At 49.2% G+C, this 24,485-nt stretch overlaps 1 protein-coding gene across 4 annotated transcripts in view; it reads right to left on the bottom strand.

Moving 5' to 3' along the window:
* Nucleotides 1–328: 328 nt before the first annotated feature.
* Nucleotides 329–24,485, bottom strand: part of ZDHHC14 (zDHHC palmitoyltransferase 14) — a 293,107-nt gene continuing 268,950 nt past the window's right edge. For 2 of the 4 annotated variants that reach the window (XM_086318536.1, XM_086318537.1), the window contains exons 6-9: nucleotides 23,632–23,734; nucleotides 22,279–22,388; nucleotides 15,726–15,828; nucleotides 329–1,610 (exon numbers count right to left, since the gene is read on the bottom strand). In XM_086318536.1, coding sequence (XP_086174662.1) covers nucleotides 1,212–1,610; nucleotides 15,726–15,828; nucleotides 22,279–22,388; nucleotides 23,632–23,734 — 715 coding nt within the window. In that variant the 3' untranslated portion in view covers nucleotides 329–1,211. The remainder of the gene's footprint in view (nucleotides 1,611–15,725; nucleotides 15,829–22,278; nucleotides 22,389–23,631; nucleotides 23,735–24,485) is intronic. The other 2 variants (XM_086318539.1, XM_086318540.1) reach the window with 1 other exon arrangement.

Raw genomic sequence — 24,485 nt, 5'->3', positions numbered from 1 at the left:
CCCCAACAACTGTAGCCCACCAGGCTCCTCTGTCCATGGAATTCTCCAGGCAAGAATACTGGAGTGGGTTGTCATTTCCTCCTCCAGGGGATCTTCTCAACCCAGGGATCAAACCCAGGTCTCCCGCATTGCAGGCAGATTCTTTACTGTCTGAGCCACCAGGGAAGCCCCATCATCCCATGAATCCCCCACAATTCAAAGAGCTGGTTTTTTGACTGGGGACCATTCCTCACTAGAGCTGCTTTAATAAAACCGAACTCTCTGCAGGCCATCTGGGTGGTGGTGGTGTCATGTCAGCTGAGAAGGATAACTGTACACAGATCCGAAATAACAGAGGACGTCATTTTATTGGCTGTCCACAGGAATTTGGTCACACAAGGAGGTGAAGATTGCAGTGCTGTGTGTGTGCAACACAACACCTCAGGTTAACTACTAAACAGAAGGTTAACTGATACTGGATAGGATAAAACCCGCCCCTCCGCAGCCCAGGCGCCACCTACTTGTGTAGAATTAAGCTGAAGAAGCTGGCGAGGATGGCAAGGTCCATTAGCCTTGGTCTGTTGCACTGTCTTCCCATAAAACAGCACTTGAGAATTCACGAAATTAAAAAAAAAAAAAGAAGAAGAAAGAAAAGCAGCAGCAGTTCCTTTCCAATACCGTCACCACCGTGCACAGACTGGAGCGTGGCATGCAGTCCACATCTGGTCGGGTTTTTTTTTCCCTTTTTTAAATTAACAAATGGAATGGCATGTCTATTTCAAATATTAGTAGCATAACACTTAAGTGCAACCTCAGTCCGGCCACAAGGGTCCTAAACCTTCTGTTACCTGGTCCAGAGCAGCAAGAGGAGCCCCCCAGGTGGCCCCCTTTCCTCCCAGACTCTGCTGGGGGGCGCCTCCCGCGGCTGTCTCCCTCCCTCAAGGCCCACCCTTCATATTCCAAACACCTGAAAATAGGTCTCTATTTTCATTGTTAGCGAAGCCGGTCAGGGTGGGGCAGAAAATTCAAATGGAACCAAGCTGTCAGCCTTTGAGGTCCTGCCCGTCTGGGCCCTCCGATTTCTCTCCCAAGAAGGGGTCTTCCTACCCCAGGGCTTAGAGCTGTGCTGGCCACCCGCGCACTGGGTCACACGGTGGGGGATAGCGGTGAGGGCGCCGCGCCTGCCGCTCCCACGGTGGGCAGCATCCCCTGGGCGGGCCGGGGCCACGCGATCACACGGAGCTGAGCTTCACCAGGCCGCGCACCGAGTCCTCGTGCAGGGAGTCCTGGCTGGCGAGGCCCAGCACGTGCATGGTGCGGCTGTGAGCCAGCGGGCTGCCCGCCAGCATTGTGGGCGGCGAGGGCGCCTCGTCCGGGGTCAGGAACTGGTGGCCCACGTGCTCGTCTTTCAGGGGCAGGATGTCCGTGAGCGCGGCCTCGGCGGCGAGGTTGGGCATGGAGGAGGGCGGCGTGGGCGGCCCGAGCGTCAGGCTGGCGCAGGGCGTGCCCAGGCCCGGCTTCCCGGGCAGGTGCAGCTCGTCGCTGGTGAGGCTGGGCTCGCTCTGCAGCAGGGGCGTGGCCGCGGCCTGCAAAACGAATTTGGTGCTCTGAATGCACTGGTCTTGGTCGCACTGGAGAGCAGCAGGGAGCCAGCAAAGAGGAGACGAGAGATGGCAAGGGGGGTGGGGGGTGGGTAGGAAAGGGGACATAGAGGGCAGGAGGGGGCGGGATGCGAGAGAGAGAGAAACCAGTTAGTGACATCTGGGTCAGACAGGGCGGAGAGCATGCGCTGTAGCCCAGCTCCACTTGGAGACACCTGGAGTCTGAATAGCTGCTCAAACTAACAGTCACCCATGGGGACCTGGGGTGGAGGGTCCCAGCTGCAGTAGGCTGGATGCTCCGGCCCCTGTTTGCAGACAGGCCTTAACTTAAAAACAACCCCGGGGAAAGAGGCACAGGCTTTGGCACCTGCCCTGGGCTGAGGTCGATGTGGCTCCTATGCTGAAAACCACGTTTACCCACACTCTTTTACAAATACAGGCACCTGGGACTTCCCTCGTGGTCCAGTGGTTAAGACTCTGTGTTCGCTCACAGTGTAGGTGGGCCTAGGTTCTATCCCTGGTCAGGTAACTAGATCCCACATGCTGCAACTAAACCCCAGCACAGCAAAAAAAATAAAAAAATAAAAAAATAAATAAAACACCAAAGCACAACAGTTAAAAAAACAAAAACAAAAAACCAAACAAACAACAACCCCACCTTCCCCTGGGGCCTGTACACCCGTGTTCCCAGCAGCATTATTCACAGTAGCCAAAAGGTGGAAGTAAGCATCCATGGATAAACAAGATGTGGTCTATGCAGACATGATGAAAGTGAAAGGGGAGAGTGAAAAAGTTGGCTTAAAGCTCAACATTCAGAAAATTAAGATCATGGCATCCGGTCCCATCACTTCATGGCAAATAGATGGGGAAACAGCGAGAGACTTTATTTTGGGAGGCTCCAAAATCACTGCAGATGGTGACTGCAGCCATGAAATGAAAAGATGCTTGCTCCTTGGAAGAAAAGCTATAACCAACCTAGACAGCATATTAAAAAGCAGAGACATTACTTTGCCAACAAAGGTCCATCTAGTCAGAGCTATAGTTTTTCCAGTAGTCATGTATGAATGTGAGAGTTGGACTATAAAGAAAGCTGAGCACTGAAGAATTGATGCTTTTGAACTGTGGTGCTGGAGAAGACTCTTGAGAGTCCCTTGGACTGCAAGGAGATCCAGTCAGTCCATCCTAAAGGAAATCAGTCCTGAACATTCATTGGAAGGACTGATGCTGAAGCTGAAACTCCAATCCTTTGGTCACCTGATGCAAAGAACTGACTCATTGGAAAAGACCCTGATGCTGGGAAAGACTGAAGGCAGGAGAAGGGGATGACAGAGGATGAGATGGTTGAATGGCATCACCGACTAGATGGACATGAGTTTGAGTAAGCTCTGGGAATTGGTGATGGACAGGGAAGCCTGGTGTGCTGCAGTCCTTGGGGTCGCAGAGTTGGACATGACTGAGCGACTGAATTGACTGACCGACTGAGACATTTATCTGTAAAAAGGAAGGACATCCTGACACATGCTGTGACATGGATGAACCTTGAAGACATCATGCTCAGTGACATAAGCCAGACACAAAGGAAAACTACTGTATGAATCCACTTATAGGAGGCACCTCGAGGAGTCTAGTAGGATGGGGGCTTCTGGGAAACGGAAAGGGTTGGGGAGTTACCCTTTGATGTATGGAGTGTTGCTTTGCAAGAAGAAAAGCGTTCTGGAGATGAATGGTAGTGAGGGTTGGATACGGAGAAGGCAATGGCACCCTACTCCAGTACTCGCCTGGAAAATCCCATGGATTTTCCAATAGTGGGAGGAGCCTGGTAGGCTGCAGTCCATGGGGTCGCTAAGAGTTGGACACAACTGAGCGACTTCGCTTTCACTGTTCACTTTCATGCATTGGAAAAGGAAATGGCAACCCACTCCAGTGTTCTAGGCTGGAGAATCCCAGGGACCGGGGAGCCTGGTGGGCTGCTGTCTATGGGGTCGCACAGAGTCGGACACAACTGACGCAACTTAGCAGAAGCAGCAGCAGAGGGTTGGATAACAATGTGAATGTGCTTAATGCCATTGAATTGCACACTTAAACATGGTTAAAATGGTACATTTTACATATGTATATTGTGCCACACACACAAAAAAAAAACACAGGGGCAACAGAAGTGCCTGAGGGCCTGATCACACTATTTGTAAAAGCCTGAAAATTCCTCACTGCTAAGTTTTTATCAGCTTCAAGAACCATTAACTGAGCTGTGGTTTTTGTTTTCTTAACTCTGAAAGAGAATGCCAGCATTTTACAAAACTATTTCCTTTTCTTTTAAGTGTTCTTAAATCTTAATCTTGTTGAGCAATGGAAATAGTGGGAACACATTTCTAGCAAGGGGAACGTGGGTCTCTGATACCCCTTCCCTTGAGCTGTGGGCAAATTTCAGAGTAACTAGAAGAGACTTCTCATGACTGGAGTTCTTGAACTTGAATCTGTGTGGTGATTCAGTGAGTTTCAGGAGCAAGTGTGGCTATTAGGGGAGCATATCCTGATAACGTTTCAAGTAAGAAGCTAGGCGCTCCATTCTGTTTCTGCGGAAGCTGTTAAACACATTTCTCCTCTTTACATATACATCTCGTGTGAGTGGGCGCCTTCTTCAAAACTTTACAGATAAAAGTAGGCAATGGGTCGGGATTTGGGACTGGCATTTTCTGACTGCAAGCCCCTTTTCACCATTGCACACTTGACAGCTAGCAGGTGCTTAATAAATATTGCTTGTCTATCATCCCCATTCCCTTCGTTTGAACTCCGGAGTTACTGTCGAACCACATACTCGCAGCTTTGTGAAAGAGGAGCTTCCCTTTCTTCCTGCCCAGAGACATGACTAGAACTGCCGTCACTCACTCAGCCTCCGTGCACAGAAGCCACTCAGATCAGGCAAAACACAGGCTTCAGGGGGAAAAACAGTTTCTCCCGAAGTCACAGTTCTTTTATTCTTTTGCTCCGGGGTGTGCGTGTCCTTCCTAGCCAAATGGGATTCTTTCTAAAATCACGAGTAGTGGGCCATCCCTGAGCCGGCCCCCCACCCTCCGTGAGGGGGATAGAAGAGACGCAATCACTATCGAATTTTCAGGTTTCAGAAGTTCAAAGACCTCGCTTCCAGACAAGAATAGGGCTCACAATGGAGCTTTAAGAAGGGAAAGCAAATCTCCGGGAAGATCCTGGCTTTTCTATCACGGCTTCATCCCAGCCAAGGGAACTTCAAGAAGAGGGGTGGAGGGGCCACTCGGATGAGACAGAAATGCCACTAAAAAGTGCTAGAAAGGGGCTATCAGGCTTTGAGTCCTTTAGTGTCTGCATTTCCCCAGTCATCTCCTGAACATTTTGCCACAGCAGTGCTTAAGCCGTGCGTGCAGCTTTCTCTGCTCCTGCAGGGAGCTGCAGCTCGGGGCAGGGACCCTGGCCACTGGGGGGTGCTGAGCCGTGGGGCTGTTGGGGGAGGCAGGCAGCTCAGGGCCCCTCACGGTCTCCAACGCTGTCAGTTCTGTTCAGCACATGGGCTCAATCTTGACAGAACAGAGGTGGGGAAGGGCAACCTTCCTGATTAAATGTTCATCTCCTGGAAACTATGCCAGGGTTCTGGATATATTGTGCTTTGCAAAGAACATGTTATGAAAATCCCATTAGTGTCCTGGCTGATGGTGATGGCTCAACTTTCGTGCCGCCTCCGTTTTCTAGAGCTCAAACTCAGCCTCTGAGCTGGCCTGCAACCTCAGGGCTGAGATGCTGCTCGAGTCAGGCCACTTTCTGGATGATGGAATCTGGTTCTCAACTTTTCTTTCTGGAAAGCCCTCATTCATCCTAAAATCTCTGTCTCCACAACATCCCCAGATCTTGAGAAAGATGAAATTCCGACTAGATTTGCTCGTCTCTGCAGACCTGAAGAAAGCCTTTTGTTAAAACATTGAAAACTGATAGGCAAATTCTGTTTTAGGGGTCAGCCCAAGTACTTGTGACTACCTCTTCCAGACTCACAGGAAAATATGTCAGAGGTCTAAGCTGGAGGAAATTCCCAAGGTCAAGCAGCACAAGGGGAGAGGCGGGCCCCCCAATCTCTTTCTCTCTTCCTTCCTGTCTCTCCTGTCAGGCGCCTTTTCCCTTTCCTGGTCATGCCTTTCCAGCATGCTGTGCAGCAGAGCTCATGGACATCCATCCCAAAACCCTGGGATGAAAGGGGGCCAACCGTGGTCTGTTAAGTTCTGGAGAGTTCATATTCACTGGGAAGTTGATGTGAAGTTTGAGGGGTCCTCTGAGAGTTCACCTAAAGCACCCTGTGCTGACTTAGACGAGACACCTGCGAAACAACACCAACTTAAACTGGTTTTGCCTGCTTAAATAGATTGTTGATTTAATCAAAGAAAATATTTAGAGACAGCACTGTGCATATGCAAGATAGGAATCCATGTCTCCAGAGTGACCCTGGAACCAGGAATCTTCAGTTTATGGAACCCACAGAAGTGTTGCCACTGGAGCCCGTAGGAATCGAGAAGTCCTTCAGTAAGAAAAACCTGGTTTCTGGCAGCACTTGCGGCTTGTATGGGCTGACTTAAGACTAGTCGACCAGCTTCCAAGTTTGAAATTCCCCCAACCCCTTTCATTTTCGCCCCAAAACTGGATGGAGGCAACAGCTGAGTCCTGTCTCCTTGAAGGTCAACCTTTCAATAAAGTTCTTTCTCTCTTCAAAAACCGGTGCCACAGTCTTGGCTTCTTTTGTACCTTGGGCAGCAATCCCTTGCTAGGCAACGCCTGGAGGTGGTTTTCTCTGAAGCTATGAGCTTAAGTTCAGGGCCTCTTGTTTGCTTGTTTTCCAAGGCCTTACTTGTTTTCTTTTGCAAGTTGGTTTCTTTTTCTTCAAAAGAGCTTCAGATTGAATGACTCAGGTACCTCCAAACCTGGGTCCTTCCTGCATATGTCTATTGATGCTTTCCTGTGGCCAAACCCACAACATGCTCGAACTGTAGCCAATCTGTGCTCAACCTCCTGCTGAAAGTGCTCTCTGATTTTCCAGGGGTGAAGCTTAAGGACTTAAATATGTGAAAGAAAACATGTAGCCTAAACCATTTAAGTTTTTTCAAAAATCGAAATGTCACAAGTCTTTTCAAAATGACTATTTTGAATGCTGACATATTATCTGACATGATCACCTCTTCTACAGGGATTTGTTTAAATATTTTAAAAGATGACTGTCTCTCGGAGCCTGGTTGTGGCTATTTCCCTTGCTTTGGGGACTGCTTTCATGTTAATGATGAACTTACCCTCTCACCCCTCCCCCAGTTTCCCTTGCGGCCAGCTTCTATCAGTGAGCACACACACTCATTGCTGGGACCAGCTTGAACCTCAGCGTCTAAATCCTGCTGTAACCCATGACTTTGAAAACCGTTTGCCACATTCAAACTGATTTCTGTTTAGAAGACCAGTTCCCATCTGGGGGTGCCCAGGGACCAGGCTTTCTTCCACAGGATATTGTCTGTATAAATTTCCTACCGGCATGGAACAGGATACTAATGTGGGTTCCAACCAAGGAGAGCGTGATGCCTCTCCACAGTGGAATTCATAATTCTCATGATATTAACTTTGCATGTTTCGAGCATCTTCTTAGAAGAAACTCGTGACTAGGAGATATCTGATTTAAAAAAGAAAAAGTCCAGCCTTTTCCTCATTTTGCACACTGCCAGAATTCCAAGGAGAGTGGGCTGGTAAACCTTCCTGGCTATAATTCCTGTGTGAGAACTTCCAGGGAGAAAATGGCCAATATTTTTAGGGTTACTGTGAAGATGACCCATGAAAAAATGTCCTTACACCTCTGCCTTTTTTTTTACCTTTGTTTCTAATCCTTATTGGCCCATTTCTTGTTGATTTTTCTATTTAATTTTCTTTCTCTCTGATTTCACCAACTCTCTTCCTCCTCTTTCCTTCTCCATCTTTTCCTTTGTTGACTTCCCTCCCACTTTATTCCCCCTCTTCTCTCTTTCTTCTGTTTTTCTTCCCCTCCCTCCGGCATCACCAACTCACTGGACATGAGTTTGAGTAAACTCCGGGAGTTGGCGATGGACAGGGAGGCCTGGTGTGCTGCAGTCCATGGGGTTGCAAAGAGTCAGACACGACTGAGCGACTGAACTCAACAACTCTTCTCTGACCTTTTTAAGCCACCAACCCGCCTTGCTGGCTGTTTATCTGAGGACTCTTATCCTCAACCAGTAGAGGGAGCCATCCCTGCTCACTTTTTTCTCTCACTCCTTGGAGAAGGGCTGATAGTCCAGCATTAACACCAAGAAGCCATGAGGTATACTTCAATGTATCTAACCATTTATATAATCTTAAGGAAAAACAACCAAGCAGCCAGAGATCGGACAGTGACCATCCATCACCAAGAAGAGAAAATTGAGAAACTCCTGCTTTCATTCCAAAACAACGTTTGTGAAATACTAGGTTGAACCCTATGAAATTGCCTTTTTATTTTAGGCCAAAAATCATCCAAACGCTGACTACTAATAGAATAGAAACCTGACTGCTTGTGAGAATGTCTATGGGCAGACCTCTCTGTCCGCAGCATAAAACTAATCCTGTCTGGAGTGCTGGAACATTTGCTGTGGTTGCAGGAAGTCCCCGACAGCTGGCTGATTTACTGTCTAAACGAAGCGCTGGCATTTAACTTGCAAAGAACTGTATCATTTCAGATGTTCGGATGTCACACACATTATCACTTAATGTTACAGTTTAAAATACCATAGAGATAAGTTATTTTTGTTTCTGCAGATTTTCAAATAAAATTGCTCTTGCTGGCATACATATTATTTTACTCTGGCTGACTTCTTGTCTGAAATAAACCTAGCAAACAGATTAAATGCTGCCAAACCCAAAGCTAGAAGTTTTCTAGATGGTTTCCTATACAAATTAAGAATAAAGGAAATATTTACTTCTTTTGCTCCAATTCTGTCAAAAGAATTAGCATCAGGCACTGGTTATCTCTGCTTGGCTGTGACACTGTGTTCTGGGGTCTTATGAATGCTCATTTACTTTAATAAAAACACTATCAGTTTCTAAAATTCACCTAAAATGTAGGTTAGAAGGAGTTCTTCGTTTTTATTCTCTTTTAAAACATTATCATTTAAGTTTGCTCAAGTTATTTTTCTCTATCATATTTGAACTTTCAGACTATGCGTGGAGAGGACTCCTGTGAGACCAGTTTAATAAATCTTGCAACTGCCAGCTTTAATTTGTTTTGATATTGGATGGAGGGGATTTAACAAGGGGTTAATTATGGCTGATTCATGTTGAGGTTTGACAGAAAAACACAAAATTCTGTAAAGAAATTATCCTTCAATTAAAAAATAAATTTATAAAAAAATTAAAATCAGTTTAAGTAAATATAGCAAATGATTAAAAAAAAATAGCCCAACAGTGATGTACTGTTACTATCTTTGTGTTTAGCACATGATCTGAAAGGATCTTTGTAGCTACAAGTGCCAGCTTTAAACAAGCTATGACCCTGATGTAACACAGAACTTAAATTATTTGACAATCAAATGAGGTATGCATAGTAAAATAAGGTAATAACAAATGCCAATAATAAGGAAAGTAGGAATAATGAAAATACGATCTTCAGTTGGCCCTGGGGTTATGTGCACGAAATTCTAGTGTGTGCTCCTGAGAAATTCATAGGTATTCACATGACAAGGGCTATACTTGGGTCACACATCATTTTAATACTTTTGGTGTCACTTTATTACTTCTGTAATGTTTCCTTCCTTGGGAATCTGTAGTAGAGGGAAGTTCCATTCCCCAATTATGTGAGATGGTAAGTTAACAGTGAACTGTCCCATTTTTGAGATGCTAAGTAAGACCTCAGTGGGCACTTTGATGACAGCTATCTATCAATATTTACCTGATTCTCCGGCCCTGCAATATCAGTATGTTTTTCTAAGACTTAGAGCCTTTACCTTCACCTTCTGAAATAGTGCAATTTCCCTAGGAGCACTTTTCCTATCATTTGCGAAATGCCTTTCTGATCTAGACTTTAATAATAAAACAGCTGGCAAAAATTTGGCCTGAGATACCTAGAATCTCTCTGCAAAGGAACATGCCAAGTCTGGTGCTAAATATAAAGTCTCCAAATGTTCCTCCTTTCTAGGTGAGCACTAGAAATACTTCTAGGTCAGAGGAATCATGTCCCACAGCTAAATCGGTGTTTACTGTTGATGGAGTAGGCAGCAAAACTGTGTGTCTGGGGAATATGGCAGTGCTGGTTGCAAAGTGTCCTCTGATCACAGAGATAAGGCTTCTATTCCCAGGAATGGTAACCTCTACTGGGCTAGTATTCCCTCTGTGTACAGGACGTATATAAAACTGGCCAAAATATGTGAGGCAAACATTTTTCAATAGGGCACAACAGACAGTGCAAGGCCGCGATCCCTGAAAGGGAAGAAACTCACAGGCGAGCCCCACAGTCAAGCAGCCCTTTCCTTGGGGAGAATTTCCCCACCATGGTATAGGCTGAACAGAATACAGAGAAAGCAGAGATCAGAGGGTCAGAAGCTTAAGCGGCTGCTGTGCAGAGAAGGGGGCCAGAGATGCCAGTGAGGGCCACCCCCCAAGTCTGTAGCCAACAGCTGTGCTGCCCATGTGCAGCATGAGTCCCCTCTCCTGTCCCCTTTCCCCTGAAGCCAGTGAAACGGCAGCTGTAATAAGGCTGAGAGAGGCCCACAGACAGTGGAAGTTGAGAAAAAGAATGTCAGGGACCACTGATCACATTAACATCCCCCAAACTTTGTTAACATGCCTGGCATCCAGCTAGGGCATTCAGAAGGCTGAACCTTAGGAGAAAGACTCATACCCTAAACAGAGACCCAGGACCACCCCTAATGATGGAGAAGTCAAACCCTGACCAGGTATTTGGTCAGGTATTTGGAAGAGACAGAATTTGGAGGCTGAGCTCCCTCAAACTAGAGGGCCTGAGAAACATCTTGGACTGCCCATAAATCTGCATTAACAAAATATAAATCACACCTGTACAAGTTCAAGATGATTAGCCACTAATTGAACTGCCTGCTAAAACAAGGATCAACACTCTTTAGAAGATAACAAAATCTAGTCTCTACAAATATACTATCCAAAATGTATTCAATAAAATACCAATACACATATAAATAAATAGAAAAATGTAATCTAGAGTTAAGGGAAAAAGTGGACACCAAACCCAAGGTAACCCAGATGTGTTTAGTAGATACAGACTTTAAGCAGTATAATAATGTTCAAATACTATACAAAAATATGGCTTCAATGAATAAACAGATAAGGAATCTCAGTACAGAAATAAAGTCCAGCAGAGAAATTAAAAGAACCAAAAGAAAATTCTAGAACTAAAAAGTATAATAACCAAAGTGAATAATTCTCTGCATTCACTTAACAGTAGTTGGATGGGGCAGGAGAAAGAATCAGTGAACATGAAGATAGATCAAAAGAAATTATCTAATTTGAAGAACTGAGAAAGTTTGAAGAAAAATGCACAGAGCCTCAGGGACTTATCCTTTGGGGCAATGTCATCAAATGGTTTAACATATGAGTAATTGGCGTCCCAGGAGGAGAGAAAATGAGATAAGGAAAAATAAATAAATAAATTGAAGACATAATAGGCAAAATGTCCCAGTTTGATGAAAAATGGTAACTTTCAGACCCAAGAAACTGAATGAACTCTGAGCAGTTTAACAGTGGAGATCACCCTTGGACTAGGTCAATAACTCATTTGGTATTGATGCTTCTACCTGGACAAACTGTCAACACTTAGACTAAAGTGCTGTAAAATGGTTCGTGCTTAGGGGAGCAAGTGAAGAGGGAAAAAATAGCTAACGTGTCATTGGTTAAGACTGTCATTTGTAACAGAGGAGAGGCTGCAGCTTCATAGATTTTTGCTTAGTCAAGTTGCAGGTTAGATTGTGGAGAGGCTGCCTTCAGTCCCCCGCTGGTTTTGTGACCGACCACAGCAGATTTATCATCCTTCTGCAATGGAAGGCCTGGGAGGAGTGGTTTCCCTGCCCTGGGAGAAGACTTCATGTCACTCTGTCCCATAAGAAGACCATGCACCTGGGATACTTTGGAGCATAGTTAAGAAGAGTACTTTCCTTAGAGTCGGACTTCTAAGGACGAAATAGTAGCTTAGCCACTGGTTAGCTATTTCACGAACTTAGCATCCCTGAATCTCAGTCTCTTCAAAGGGGTGATTAGAACACTCACATCAGGTGGTTCTATAAGGATTCAATGAGACGATAATGCATGCGAAGCACTTGACCCGGTGCCTGGCACATAGCAATCCATCGCTCTCTCTCTTTCCTTCTCTCATTTAACCAACACTTCTGAATTCAACTACCACAGGAACTAGTCTAGACAATGGGGATATAGCACTGAACAAACAGTTACTACTCAGTTATTATTATTATTGCTTGAAATGCTTTTAGTGTTTGTTGCTCAGTCGTGTCCGACTTTTTTCGATCCCATGAATGGTAGCTTGCCAGGTTCCTCTGTCCGTGGAATTCTCCAGGCAAGAATACTGGAGTGGGTTGCCATTTCCTTCTCCAGGGGATCTTCTTGACCCAGGGATCAAAGCTGGGTCTCCCGCAGGCAGATTCTTTACTGTCTGAGCCACCAGGGAAGTCTATTAAAATGCTTTTAATAGAGGACAAAATCTTTCATCCACAATTAAAATTCATATATTCCTGAAATTTGACTTAAATTCCCTTCGATGCATAGATGATTGAAAACAGATCTTTTCCTAGGAGTAGATATTGACAGAGGAGACAGGTTGAGGGTGATGGGATGTGGAGACGGTAAGCATATGGGAGAAAGTCACCCTGCACACAGTCAGGACTGACGGCCACAGCGTAGCCAAGTGTAGGCTTGAGAGTATGATCTGTTGGGGTCAAAGTGTGGCGTCTGAATTGGGCAAGTCTACCGAAGTCCTCTGTGCCTCTGTTCATTAGTCTGTAAAATGGGGATAAAATCAGTAGTAGGCTCAGAGGGCCGGTGTGAGTTATGTGAAAGCCTTGGAAGGGCGCGTGGTAATGCTCCCTGCTGCTGAGGTGTGGGGTTCAGTACACACTATGCTGTGTGAAGAAGGAACTGGAGGGAGGAGGGTGGGGCAGAGACACGTCAGCCTTCGTGTTCTGCTTGGTGCCAGCCTTGCCCATTCAGAGCTGTCTCCTCTCCCCTTACTCCCGTTAACACGGTCTACACACCACAGAAGCCGTAAAGAACAACAGAAATAATAAAAAGACTCATGCCGTAGTGCCTGAATGGCCTATAAATGCACAGAGGAATGGAAGGTTATCTGGCACAGTGATGTCGCTGCAGCCTGGTGACAGGCTCTGCACCAGAAGGAACCCTGAGCCCTTCCGCCAACGCTGAGTCCTCTGTCTCCCATCGCGGGGGTGCTGTCTCCCCCTGCCTGAGCGCCTCTGGGGTGGGGGCTCCCACCCGCCGGGAGCTCTGGGTGTTGGGCATTTCCCTCTTGGGCTGAGCACAGGTTGCCTCCTGGCCCACCTTCCAGTCCCGGTTTCCGACCTGTGGGGCCGTGAACAGCATGTCTCCTCTTAGTCCCCTAAAGACCTTTCAGATCCAGCCTCCCCCGAACATGTTCTGACATATTGGGGGCACTCCCTGCAGTGGGTAGGAGCCTTAGGGGCCACAAAGACCTCCCAGCCTTAAGCCCAGTGGAACCCTGGGTTTCTCTGAACACAGGCACCATGGCGAGACAGGAAGTGCAGGGGGCCCCAAGGCAGTTAATATTTAAATGTATCTGTCTATGAGCAACTCGCTTTATAATTGGTAATGATTTCTCTGTAATTACATGTGTGCTGGGGAATTCTTATGAAGTGAGAAAAACCCAACCTACAAATCATTTCTAAGCGGTAATGAAATTTTAATGAAAGCTAGATTTAACAATTAATGAAGTTGACATATTCATGGGTCTCGCAGACATTAAACATTTATTAATTTTGATTTTGCTGTTTTTGTGTTTCGGAGCTTATAAGTTCTTTCTTCAGGTCTTAAAACTTTTCATAGTCCTCAGTGTCTAGTGGGCAAAATGCACGTGTCCTGTCTCTTGGCCCTGTGGGTTAATTTGAGCCTACTGAGGCCATCACTGCATGAAGCCGTGTTGCCATGTCACGGCACCAAAGAGAACTCCTTTTCTGTTAGTTCCTGCTTCCACATTCTGGGTGGAGCCTTTTCTAGATATGATGGAATCGGGGGAAGGAAGGAATGAGGAAAAGAAGACAGGAAGAAACTAAATATTTGTTTAGAACTTCCCTTAAGCAGGCCCCTGCAGGGGAATGTTTAACCAGCCCCAACCTACTGCGTGCCAGGCCCTTTGTTATAAAGTGGTGATAGGAGGGAGGTGAACATGGTTAACCCCTTCTTCATTGTATGGTTTACTAACTTAAGGCTCTCTGTACAAATCGACTTGCTGACATCACGCAGCCCTGAGTCAGTCACTGTGACCCCCGGGCTCTCTGATCCTACACCCCACCCTCTTGCCTTTCCCCACCGTGTCCAGTATTACTTAAATCTGCCTGTTTGCAAAGTTTTTCCTTCCACTGTCTTTCAGAATCACCCTGTTCTATTATCTTTTTTCCCCTCAGTGGTTATTTTTTATAATTAAATTTATTTATTTTTTAATTGAAGGATAACTGTTTTTGCAATATTGTGTTGGTTTCTGGGAAACTATTCCCTTGCTCTATTAGATCAAGAAACTTGATTTGATCTGGTGGGGGCAGAATTGGCAGGGGCAGATAGAGAGAAAGTTAGCAAAGGATAATAAATGTTGATTTAAAAAAATAATCTTCCAGTCTGTGAGATGAAATCAGATTAATAGCCCGATGATAAACATGGACACATTATAATTTTTTTTCTTTTTAAATGTCAGATGGAGTACTTCTAGGATAAATAAAATAAAATAAATAAAGTTGATTCACATTTCCACTACTTCAAAGTGAATTTCTACAAACCACGTCATGTCTTCATAAGTATGGGTGAGCAGACCTCCCCCGAGCTTTCTGTACAGATGCCTGCGGGACAGCCCCCCACCCCCAAGCATCCAAGGGGACCCCAAGTCCACATACTGACATCAGATTTTCCCTAATTGGCACCTCCTTTGATATTTCCCACTGGTGATTTGTGTGGTCATCTTGTCCCCAAGCTGACAGGCAGGGGACATTCCTGGCTCCCTGCTCCCGGGCCTCCACATGGACTCCACGCCCAAGTCCTGCAGGGTCACTGCCTCTTTTCTGAACACGTATCTGTGTCCCAGTCTGTTTGTCATGGCCTCTGTTGTGGGTGATTCAGGTCTACAGACAGCGCTGGGGCCACACTGGGTCGCTTCCAGAAAGACTTCTTTAGAGAGATTTGCTCCTGATGGCGGGGCCGTGCCTGCCAGACCACGGAGGAGTGTGAAGGCCCTGAGGGTCCAGGCCAGCAGGCTGTGAGTTCAGGTGCCCGTGGAAAGACCTGCCCTGGCCCCACCTCCCAGGTACAGAGTGAAAACAAAGCACCCGTCCCCGCCTTCACAGATGCGTGACACGGGGACCTCTCCGGAGACCAGCCCAGTCCGTTTTTCGCTGTCAATGCCCGAACAGCTTGTCTGATTCTCTGCACTAAGGCGTGCAGGGCTGATTAAGATTTGGGCTGCAAGTGGGGAGAACTGGTGGCCGAGTTCCCCCCGCCAGCTGCACACTTAAAAAGGGGGTGGGGGAGTGGGTACAGACTGTGGCAAGGGGACAGCAGGGGACTCGGGGACTCTCCAGAGGCTCATCCTGCTTGGGCAGCTCTGTCTCGCTCTGGACAGCAGCCTGGTTCTGGGTGAGGGGGCTTTCCAGTCCAAGATGTTTCTGGAGGCAATGTTGTGTGAGTACTCCTCCCACACAGCCCTGAACAAACCGACCCACCACCCACCCCTGTTGCAGGTGGGCTAACCCTTCAATGGGCATCGCCTTCACTTCAAGCTTCCTTTCCTCCCTGAGCCATGCGTGTCCTAGGAAGCTAGGTGATCGGGTGTTACGGGTCAGTGAACACCGATGCGGGAGAGGAGCCCTTGTGGGGCACCCCGGGTCCTACCATGTCACTCTGGGACTGTGTGGCCCCGTATGTGGCCATCCCGTTGGAGGGCGCGGCTGGCTGCGGGGTGTCGGGCTGAATGTACCCTCTTCGGTCGATGAGGCTACAAGAGAACACAGAACAACGCAGGAGACGAGTGAATCAAAAGCTGAAAACACCAACAAAACTCTTCTAATTTCCATCCCCAGGGGGTCCCCCTTTCTGTGATGCCCCCCCAACCCTGAGCAGCTCAGAAAATACCTCTGCTCGCCTTCACGTATGGTCAGCCTCCAGAGTCGAGACTTCTGTCCTTAAAAACGCCTGGAGCATCTGACCCCTCCCTGCCACCTGCTATGACCCCCCCAACCCCGTCCCCTTCCCACTGTCCAGTCCCATCCTGATCTCATCACCCCTCCTCGCTGCATGGCCTCCATCACCTGCCAGCAGAGCCGCCCACAACCTGTCCCCAGCCTTCCTCCCCAGGCTCAAACCCAGATCTTATCGCTTGCCGCATTCCCAGCGTCATTCCATCAGCAGTGCGTCTGAGCACCGGCTGTGCCTGCGTGGCCCGGAAACCACACATCCGCTGTGCGCTGTCTGCTTCTCTGTCTCTGTATTTTTTTGTGTAGCCTCTAGCTTTTAACTGCCCAGACCCTCCACTGCCCTGCCCATCTGCTGTTGGTCTTTAGAGGCCCCCAGCCTCTGCTCCTGACGCTTCATCTGCTTTCTTCCCTCCTCGGCTCCTCTCAATCCTGCCTGTGACCCTCCCGATGGCCCATGTCACTGTTGGCTGGGGTCACAGTGATCTCAACCCACGTCTTCTCCATCGAGCAGCCCGCAACTCCTGAGGGAGGGCAGGCTTCATCTCGTCTGCCCCAGGGCGCCCGCCCCGGAGCATCGGCCCCTCTCCCACAGCCTCGGGCACCCTGGGCATCATATCACCGCATGCTGGGTCTGCCTGTGTCCACGTGCGCCTGTCATGGAGTGGTGGCTCTGCCACCAGTACCGAGCAGACACTTGCTGATTGAACAAATCACACCAGGTCCTCAGTCTCCCGCAGACAAGTTTCCTGGGCAATCTCTGTCTTTGCGCTACGGCCCAGTTGCCCAGGTGGGAGGTAAGGGTGAAGGTTACTTTGCCATCAAAAGGGTTGCCTGTTTCCCTCCCTGACTGAAGACTCCAAGATGACCTTGGGTCTAAGGGCAGAACTGCCAAGGGCGACAGGCAGTTTGGCCAGTAAGTGGGGCTCCCGCCGAGGCCGCCCACCGTGGGAGGGGCACACTCCCGGCAGCCTCTGAGAGACGTCCCGAGCACACCCAGGTGCCCACCTATTCCCCTTCGTGGGGTAGGGGCTGGGCGGCTGAAAGCTGCTCCAGGTGTCAGGTCCACTCTCAGAAGACAGGGGTTATTGTCACAGCCGCCACCTCAGGTCTTCAAGTGACAGACTAATGAGCCCTTAAAAGACACTTGTGATAGGATCTCAAGTGGGACTCTGACTCAGTTTCGGTCAAATCCCTGGAAGGTTTAGGAAAAAAAACAAGAGAGACAAGAACCTCCATCTGCCAAAAGAGAGGTGCTGGACCCCATGCAGGACCGTCAGAGGGGGCTCTTAGCAAGTGTGCAGCCGCCTTCAAGGGTATCACAGATCAAAGGTGAAAGGGCACAGAAAGGCATCTTGGGGAGAGGGGTCCCCAGCTCCTGCCAGTGATGAGATCCAGGGCAGAGGCTGGCGAGGTGAGGGCAGGGGCTGGGCACGGCCCCTGGGGGAGAGCTGGTGGGAGGTGGCTGGAAGGGGCGTGTCGGGGGTCAAATTGTCTGCCCCCCAAAAGATATGTTGGAACCTAGCTAGCTCTGGTAGGGAGGAAGGGGTGGAAAGTGTTAACTCTCAGGGAACTTTGAAGTTCTGATTCACTGAAATGACACTATTTTGGAGGAAATGAAAGTGCCCTGAGTCCTTTTTTTTTTTCCCCCAACTGACAGGAGAAATTAAAGGACATGCAGGAGATTTCATCCAGGAGAAGAAAAAGAACTAGGTCACCAAGAGAGTCAGAAGGGACGGGAGGGATTATAGAAAAAGTGGTTCTGGGCCCCCCTCCTGTGTGTTCAGCCTGTTTCAATGGCCAGCCATGCCCCCAGGACTGTGACACTGTCCGCCCCCACCCCGCAAGTCTCCTCCTGGGCCTCAGAAAGCCCTGAGAGCTTTCCTAAGCTCATCTCATCTCTCTCTTTTCTAAAAGTTTATTTTATTTATTTATTTTTGGCTGTGCTGGGTCTTCGTTGCCGCGGGGGGCGTCCTCTAGTTGAGGCAAGCGGGGGCTACTCTTTGGGTAGTGTGCACAGAGTCGGACACGACTGAAGTGACTTAGCAGCAGCAGCAGCAGGGGCTTCAGTAGTAGGCGCGGTGCTCGGGCTTAGCTGCTCCTGGAATGTGCGAATCTTCCCAGACCAGGACCAGAGATCGAACTTATGCTCCCTGCATTGGCAGGTGGACTCTTAACCACTGCACCACCAGGGAAGTCCCTCATCTCATCTCTTGCCTTGCTCGCCTCCCGGGACCGCCCCCCACCCCCCATCACTCCCCCAGTTCCTCCTCTGACAAGCGGGGCTCTCCCCTTACCTGTGGGCCTTTGTACATGCCGTCCCTGCCCTCCTCCCGTGATTCCTTTCCCCCAGCTCCTCCTGCTCCTTTGGTTCGCACCTTACACCCCCTCCTCTGGGAAGCCCTCCCAGATTGCCCATGAGGCCTGCACCCCGACCCCATCACAGCCCCTCCCGCTGCTCAGACTTGTCCCTGATGGACTTTATGTTGACATCCTCTAGACGGCATCCCCAGCCCAGAAACAGTGGCCAAGAGAATTCTTACGACCAACTGACCCACAGCACCAGCCCGTAGGGCCTCACCCTGACCACATCTTGGGACTTTCTGCTTTTCCAATCTCCCATTCTTCCTGCTGTTATGAGAATCCCCTCCCCCACACCTGGCTGCCTCCATCCTGCTGCCCCCACCCCCCGGAGGCTCTGCAAGGAGCAGATGGTGGGTCTTTGCCCTCGTGGTCTCTGGCTCTTGTGGGGAAACTTGAAGACACTCTCTTTCTCCCTTGTGAGCACACTGTTGCGCTGAGAACGCTTTAGAGACGTCTGTCTGGGGCACACGATGCTGGGCACACGGGTGGTCCCGAGCCCCTGTCTGAGACGAGGATGCTGGGCAGACGGGGGTCCTGAGCCCCTGTCTGAGGCGAGGATGCTGGGCACATGGGGGGTCCTGAGCCCCTGTCTGAGGCGAGGATGCTGGGCACACGGGGGGTCCTGAGCCCCTGTCTGGGGCGAGGATGCTGGGCACACGGGGGGTCCTGAGCCCCGTCTGAGGCGAGGATGCTGGGCACACGGGGGTCCTTGGCTCCTGTCTGAGGGAAGGATGCTGGGCACATGGGGGGTCCTTGGCCCCTGTCTGAGGCGAGGATGCTGGGCACACGGGGGTCCTTGGCCCCTGTCTGAGGGAAGGATGCTGGGCACACGGGGAGGTCCTTGGCCCCTGTCTGGGGTGAGGGATACTGCTCATTCTACAGGCTTCTCTGAGACGCCAGTGAGATGCCCTGGCACTCTTTGGGGCCCAGGCTTGGGTGAGGCAGGGCAGAGAGAAGCAAGGACCACTGGAGGGAGCAGTGAAGACAAGCAGCACCCCCTCCTTTCATCAGTGCCAGCTCTGGGAGCCCAGGGACCTGGGACAGAGGGCAGCACCCAGCTTTCTGCATAGACCCTGGAGCGGCCAAGCTCTTCTGAGTGGAGGGCCAGTGCTGAGAAGTTCCCCGCTCCAGAGGGACTTGGATTGTGGAAAGAATACAGTCCCAACTCGGCCAAACCAGCAAATTTAATCCAGTTGTGGGAGTAATAATTTCAGCTACGACAAGATTTGGTCTGTAAACAATACAAAGCAGTGCCTGCCAAGTGCAAATCAAAGACTCGGGAACCAGAAAGGAGATCTGGATGAAACGTGAGACTTGAATTCTTTTCCTAGATTCGGATGTCTGCTTTAGAGACGACAAAAGCAGTGCCTGCCAAGTGCAAATCAAAGACTCGGGAACAAGAAGGGAGATCTGGATGAAACGTGAGACTTGAGTTCTTTCCCTAGATTCGGATGTCTGCTTTAGAGACGACAAAAGATGCTTGTCCAGGTCTCTTTCGTCTCTTCTACCCTGTGTTTCAAGGCCTATCCCCAGTGTCCACAAATAAACACACACCAGGAGGAAACATAGTTTAACTGTGAAAATCCAAGCATCTCCGGAGGGTTTTTCTGGCCTGGAGAGCCCCAAGAGGGATTCCTGGGTGAGTCTAGTGTTTCCTTGGAGAGGGTGCCCTCCGGGCATGCCTGACTCTCTGGCCTGGGGCGGCCCTTCCATCTGAGCCCTTGGCTGTTCCTTGTGCTGTCACTCCCCAGAGGAGGCCTCGGAGGGACAGGTTGGGGGGCCCCCTAACATCCCCAAATTCAGGACAAGTGTGGCAAACTGGGCTCTCAGCTTTCTAGACACAAACTGGAAAACGGTCAGTTTCCAATTACCCAGTGACACCGGGAACATAAGGTACTGTCAGTTACCAAGTGGCCTTGGAATATATGCTTGATATTCTTTGGGGGGTGGGGTGGGGTGAGGATCATTCTTCCTTCCCCAATGAAGTTTCCCTGACAATCAAACCCAGTTTGAAATCCATGAGCACATGTCAGTGATGACTGGCCATGGAGCTATAGAGAAAAGTGAAAGTGAAAGTCGCTCAGTTGTGTCTGACTCTGCAATCCCGTGGGCCATACAGTCATGGACTTCTCCAGGCCAGAATACTGGAGTCGGTAGCCTTTCCCTTCTCCAGGGGATCTTTCCAACCCAGGTCTCCCATATTGCAGGCAGATTCTTTACCAGCTGAGCCACAAGGGAACCCCAAGAATACTGGAGTAGGTAGCCTATCCCTTCTCCAGCAGATCTTCCTGACCCAGGAATCGAACCAGGGTCTCCTGCATTGCAGGCGCATTCTTTACCAACTGAGCTATCAGGGAAGCCCAAAGTTGAGACAAACCAGCGGCTTTGTGGTGTCTCTCCATTTACACAGTTAGAAGTCAAAAGAGAGGAAGGCTTGGAAACTCACCCTAGAAACCTGGAAAATGTGCTCAGTTAATACTGTTGATGATTGTTTGGCTAATCAGTTGGAAATAGTCTATATACATGAGCGTAACTCACAAAAGTCTAGAGCTGACTGTGTTCTGCATAGTCCTGACTTGGAGGCAGCAGGTACTAGCTAACACAGACAGGTTCTGATGTCAGATGCCGAGGTCTGGGTCCTGACGAGGCAGCACTTACTAGCTGTGTGATCTTGGGTGTGTTACATATAATGGGAGGTAATACATATAATGGGATGTAATAGTACCTCATAAGTACAGAAGGGCTTCCGAGGCAGGATAAAGAACTTGCCTGCCAATGCAGGAGACACCGCTTCCATCCCTGGGTTGGGAAGATCCCCTGGAGAGGGAAATGGCAACCAACTCTAGTACTCTAACCTGGAGAATCCCTTGGACAGAGGAGCCTGGAGGTCTACGGGGTTGCAAAGAGTCAGACACAACGGAAGCGACTTAGCACACAAGTACAGAATGAGGTTTTAAAAGTTCATCCACGTAGAGCACTTGGAACAGAGCGTAATGCTGTCTTACAAACGTCAGCCACAGCCGTTATTAATAGACTGCCGTCTCACCATCACCAGTCTCAGCTCCCTCAGGCCGCGCGGATCGCTCCCTCTGAACTCTTCTCGCATGTTCTCTTCTGTACGACTCAGCTCTCACCACTTACCTCTACAGGCTTTCTAATCACTTCCTCCACTGTGTCCTAGGTCCCGCTCTACAGCCCCCTACGCATCACAGACATTCAGCATCTTCTAGTAATTCATGGTGGGGGTGGGGGGTGGTCCCGTGCCTCAGTTTCCCTATTTTGATCCTCAGGGGATTTTCCCCAAACTTGACACAAATTCAGTGGAATGTTATGCCAAGCATAACACAAGTCACATCTCTATTTCTTTAAGGCTGTGTCTCTGAAGCATGAGCAGAGAGCTGACCTGGCCGGCGGTCTCCACAGTGGCCGCCTGAGGCCTCTGCTAACACACAAGTTTGTGCACTTCCCTGGGTCAACCCTGATGCTGGGAAAGACTGAAGGCAGGAGGAGAAGGGGATGACAGAGGATGAGATGGCTGGATGGCATCACAGACACAGTGGACACAGTGGAAGTGAAAGTCGCTTAGTCGTGTCTGACTCTTTGTGACCCCATGGATTATACAGTCCATGGGATTCTCCAGGACAGAATACTGGAGTGGGTAGTCATTCCCTTCTCCAGGGGAATCTTCCCAACCCAGGGACTGAACCCAGATCTCCCACACTGCATGTGGATTCTTTACCAGCTGAGCCATCAGGGAAGCACATAAGTTTGAGCAAGCTCTGGGAGGTGGTGAAGGACAGGGAAGCCCGGAGTGCTGAAGTCCACGGGGGTTGCAAAGAGTCGGACACGACTGAGTGACTGAACAACAACAAAAGCTGTCTGAATCTTACCTTGGAGAGATTGGTCCACACAGCGCAACGCAGCAGTTTGTAAAGATGTTTCCGTAGCTGTAGGGGTTGTAATTTTCTTTACCTCTTTTATTTGACCAAGATCCTTTAATCTGAAAGAAAAGGACAGTCAGTGACACAGTCTGCCTCGCACCAATGCCCCAGGTTGGGTCAATCGGACCATGAGAAGTCCGTAAAAAATGCGATGGTCTTTACTCGTTTCTTCAGCAGGAGAAACCGAGGTACTTTTCTCAAGGACAACTGGCATTTACTCTAAACTTGGAAATGTCCCCAAACAGCAGGTCAGACCAGGGGGAGAAGTAGCATTCTCTGGGGAGAATAATCTCTTATTTCCACAACCTGGTACTTAAAGGCCAGTTCACATAAGCCAGTGGAGATCTTTTTTTTTTTTTAAACACCATTTTTAAAGTCTTTACAATAGTGCTTCTGTTTTATGTTTTGCTTTTTTTGGCCATGAGGCTTGTGGGATCTCAGCTCCCTGAGCAGGGTTTGAACCTGCATCCCTTGCTTTGGAAGGTGGAGTCCTAGCCACTGGACCACCAGGGATGTCCCACCAGTGGAGGCTGTTTTCATGTTACATTTAGTGTGATAAATAGTAATGGAAATAATGGGGGAACGTGCCTCCTCCAATTGCTCATTGATAGCCTGGATTCAGCTCCTAAATACTCCTGCAGAGCATTTCTGATGTTCTTAGTTACCAACCACATGTAATTGTCTTAACAGTCTCTGAACTCATGCATCTCATCAGCACTAATTTTTCAAGTCTTTAAGGCAATCTGACTAATTCTGAGACATTTAGTTCATGTACTGGCAGAAACTTCTCTCAGAATCCAAATATTCAGAGCAGAAGGGACCAGGGTCATGACAAAACATTTTCCAACATTAGGTTTTCTGGTTTTATATCTCCTCTCTGTCATCATTAAATACAGGCAGATAATCCTAGACAAAAGTTTAAATTTTGGGTCAGGGCAGTTGCCTCCCAAAATATGATGGAATCATTATCTGCGAGAAGCCAGCCTGCACTGTCTCTTCAGTGGGGCAGGGTGGCAAGTTGCTCCCAAAACATTACAAAGGAACAGAGCAGAAGCCCACCTCAGGCCTCATAATTAGGGGGCAGCCAGCCGATCTGAGTAGCTAAGTGGTGTGGTCAGGACAATGTGATGATTTGCGATAGAGAAATTGGAGATGGGTGTCAGAAAATACTTCTCCCGCAGGCTCTTTGCTTCCAGGGGCTCACATCTGGAAAGGGAACTCGGAAGACCTGGCGGCCCCCACCTCTTCTTTCTCTATTTCCCACCAAAGAACATGCCCATGCCCCACCCCACAGGAACTTACGTCTTCATTCGTGGTCTGGTTGGAGCTTATCAGGTACGTGTGGAAACCCGAGAGCCCCACGATGGACCAGACAGAGAAGAAGCAGACCACGGCCTCCAGCACGGTATCTGGAGTCAAGGAGGTGAACTGGCAGGACGTGACGTTCTCAGGGCCCCAGGGGAGCGGGTGAATGAGATTTGGACAGGAGCCACCCACAGGCCCTCACTCAGCCTGGCATCGGTGGTCTCCCAGCCAGGGAAGACCCTCCGGGGCAGGAACAAGACCACATCCTCCTTCACGGTGCAGCGTTTATGCCCAGCAGGGGACTGGTGGGCTCGCTGAACAGGCCTCGTTCCTTTCTCACGGTCAGCAGTTCCTGACTGTCCTCCCCGCCTGACCTTGGCACCTTCCTCGTGACCCACTGTGCAGCCACAGGCAGTGGCAGCAAAACCAGGGAGCATGCTGGTTGGCATGGGCAGCGGCCCGGGTCTTTGCTGAATGGACTCAATATTGAATCTCACTTCAATCGCGACCTCTACCCTTGGCTTCTGAAAGCTGGGCTGGAGCACTAAGTTTCTCTGCTGACCTGATTTGAGGCTGTGACAGCCACCTGCAGGGCTGACCGCGGGCAACTGGAACCCGGGCAGAGTTTATCTTCCTGGCTGTCTCCCTCCCTGGATGGCCCTTTCCCCCATGGGATGCCCACTCCCATTGCGGATGGGCTTCTGACCCTGCAGGGGCATTTCTCAGTGTGGCATCAGGGTGAGTGGGGTTTTTTTTTAGGGGACCTTATCCCAGCCCCTCAGCCAACCCTGACACATAGGGCTGTCCTCAGCTATTTGACAGGCAACTAGGAAACTTGGATCCACACCAGA

The sequence above is a fragment of the Bos grunniens genome, chromosome 9, assembly GCF_055505025.1.
Source record: "Bos grunniens cultivar Pamir isolate PY7600 chromosome 9, Bosgru_T2T1.0, whole genome shotgun sequence".
NCBI lineage: Eukaryota > Metazoa > Chordata > Mammalia > Artiodactyla > Bovidae > Bos > Bos grunniens.
Note: the sequence above shows the minus strand (reverse complement) of the source record. Positions and strands in the feature narration are given on the sequence as shown.